This window comes from Chaetura pelagica, unplaced genomic scaffold (genome assembly GCF_000747805.2).
Source record: "Chaetura pelagica isolate M959 unplaced genomic scaffold, ChaPel_1.0 scaffold174, whole genome shotgun sequence".
Taxonomy (NCBI): domain Eukaryota; kingdom Metazoa; phylum Chordata; class Aves; order Apodiformes; family Apodidae; genus Chaetura; species Chaetura pelagica.
The window spans coordinates 2201626-2204321 of record NW_009953722.1 but is presented as its reverse complement, the minus strand read 5'-3'; the positions used below and the strand labels follow the sequence as shown (position 1 = coordinate 2204321).

Here is a 2696-nt window from a genome sequence, read left to right as displayed (position 1 = left end):
AAAAAAAAAAAAAAAAAAAAAAAAACCAGTGCCAGAAGTAGATTGGTTCAGGACAAAATTTAAAATTCGGCTCATTCACTTCCTTAGGATTATTAGCTGAACACCAAGTAAACCAATCCAAAGAGTCAGAAATTATTTTCTTCTTCTAAGACCATCTAAGTGTAGGTATTCTGAAGGCATTCATAAATGGCTGTTGGATTTAACTACACCCTGGTTCCTGCCCTTCCTAAATTATACAAGTTATTTTAAAACTATGCGTTACTACCATAATTCTGAACTTATGTTTAAAGACAATGAAGACTATTAAAGACCTTTTCTTAACTAAATAACAAGCACTATCAGGACTATTATTCATATAAATAAGGTAGATCATGCGAGCAGGATGGTGTCCTGCAGATAGACACCTATCATCATCTGATCAAAAACACACATCAAGTCTGCAACAAGGTCAGTTAGGAAGTGTAGCTTAACCAAGGCAAGCTCTGCAGTGACTGAGATGCCTACATATAAGCAATAAAAATACCCCAACAAACAGCAATTCACTGATAGCAGATCAACAGAGAACAGTTTAATGTATCATTGCAATGTTAGTTGGAGTAAGAGTAGATTCATCTCTACTTTTTTTCTAGGATAACATGCTAGAATGCACGCAATACACCAATGGGCTTAGAGGAGAGGTGATAAATTCATCATCTCCCATGAATCCAACTTGGGTAAACTGAAGTTACTTGAAAAAATTCTCCAAATCACAGCTTTAAGCTAAGATATAGCCTAAGTTTCACTCTGTGATAGATCACTACAGCTGTCAATAGATGAGGTAAGAAGCACAGATAGCACAAATAGCATTGGTACAGATTTTTCTGGTACTATTTGAAGATTCTTCTCTCCTTGCATGTGAACGTTGTTAAATACAATTCAAGATCCAGATACCTCTTTTCAGTGAAGAAGATATAGAAGGCGTAACTTACCAACGGACTAAACTGTCATGACTCCTTAGGAGTGGAATACACACGCTCCAGTCCCATAACTCCCGGAAAACTGATTGTTCCTTTTGTAAAAATCTGTAGGCTGCCTCCATGAGGTCCCTCAATTTCATTCGTCTGCGCCCATATCGGACTGTGTTTGCATCTGAACTCTCCAGGAACAGCCTCTGGAAAACTGGTGATGTATCCTTAAAGTATCTTAGAGCAAATCTTTAGAAGAGAGAGATAAAAAGAGATGGAACATAGACAGCTAAGCCACAGGAAAAGAAAACAGCCACTAATAAAAACATCAGCACAGAGGCCCTGAGACAGTAATTAACAGCAAACTGAGAACTAAGGCCTATATTTAACTTTGTCCGCTCCTGGGAAATAAAACCACTTCAGCAATCACTTGACAACAGATATTCCACCTCATTAGAGATCATTAATTATTATCAAGGGGAAACAGTACTGTCTCTAGTGAAATCTTTTCTATTGCTCTTACTTACTGAAAAAGTAATACTGATTCCTACTTACATAACTTTGTATTCTACTGCCCTACAGGTCTAATGTCAAAGGCAGAGATTTTGGTTGTGAGCAATTTTCATGCCAGCTGTTTTGTTTTGCCTTTGATGGTTAAGATGAAAATCACACTAGACCTTACAACACAATTTTATTTCAATAAGCTGTAAGACTTATGCACAAAGGGATGTTACGCTACTCACGGCAAAACATCGGGGTGGTCAGCAACCAGCTTGCTCATTGCTACACACAGCCTTTCATGCCGATCGTGGTTGATCTGGCCACCAGCTTTAATGGCTTCTGCATTCCTTTCCAACAAATCCAACAAGATTGGCCGAACCTGACGGCCAATCAACAGAGTACACTCTTTATCCAGTAATAACTGTGCTAACGTATCGAGGATGCACTGCCGATCCTGCTGAGTCCAAATCTAGAGGAATGGGAAGAAAGAAGAAGTTAAATGGGAAATTATTTGAACTTTTCACTTCAAAACTAGTCATGCAGGATTCACAGTGAATTTTACAGGAACAATTATTTAAAAAAAAAAAAAAAAAAAAAAAAGACAACCAGCAGGGAGTCCAAAATTCCCAAAGGAAGTACTTCATTGACACACCTCTCCAAATTTATAAAAGCTGGGAACAGAATAAATGAAATGCAGAATGACATACTAGATAGGGACTACAAAAAAGTCTCAAAATCCTAAATTATCTTTTACAGCTGAAAGATAAAGCAGACAGTTTTGTAATATTTTTAAAAGAAATACTAGGGAAAATGCTATAACAACTAATACATTTTTGTTAATATAATCCCCACTGATCTCAACAACTTGGTCTCATGAGAGCAACAAAACATTTAAGAATTGGAGTTCTTAAAGTTTGAGATGCATCACGTTCACTATTTCTTTCCAAAAAAGAAACGTTATCAATCATTATCACAGCCTTACTTCCATAATTCCGCTAACAATTACAGCAAGCAATGCTCTTGACAAGAACCAACCTGCATCTGCAGTTTTGAAGTTGAGATTTGTAGCACAAAACAACACATTAAGCTTTAGAATAGATAGACATCTTATTTATATGTTAGGAAAAAAAATGCACCAAAAAACCCCAACAACAAAAATACCCACATACACCCTACCCTGACATATCCCCTCAGCCTTCCTAACTTTCTTACTGAATAACAACCCATTTCTTGTGTCTTATGCTTAAATTT

At 36.8% G+C, this 2696-nt stretch overlaps 1 protein-coding gene across 1 annotated transcript in view; it reads right to left on the bottom strand.

Moving 5' to 3' along the window:
- MDN1 (MDN1, midasin homolog (yeast)) overlaps nucleotides 1-2433 on the bottom strand; it is a 92184-nt gene extending 89751 nt beyond the window's left edge. The window contains exons 1-3 of the mRNA XM_010000537.1: nucleotides 2428-2433; nucleotides 1688-1914; nucleotides 969-1193 (exon numbers count right to left, since the gene is read on the bottom strand). Coding sequence (XP_009998839.1) covers nucleotides 969-1193; nucleotides 1688-1914; nucleotides 2428-2433 — 458 coding nt within the window. The remainder of the gene's footprint in view (nucleotides 1-968; nucleotides 1194-1687; nucleotides 1915-2427) is intronic.
- Nucleotides 2434-2696: the final 263 nt, after the last annotated feature.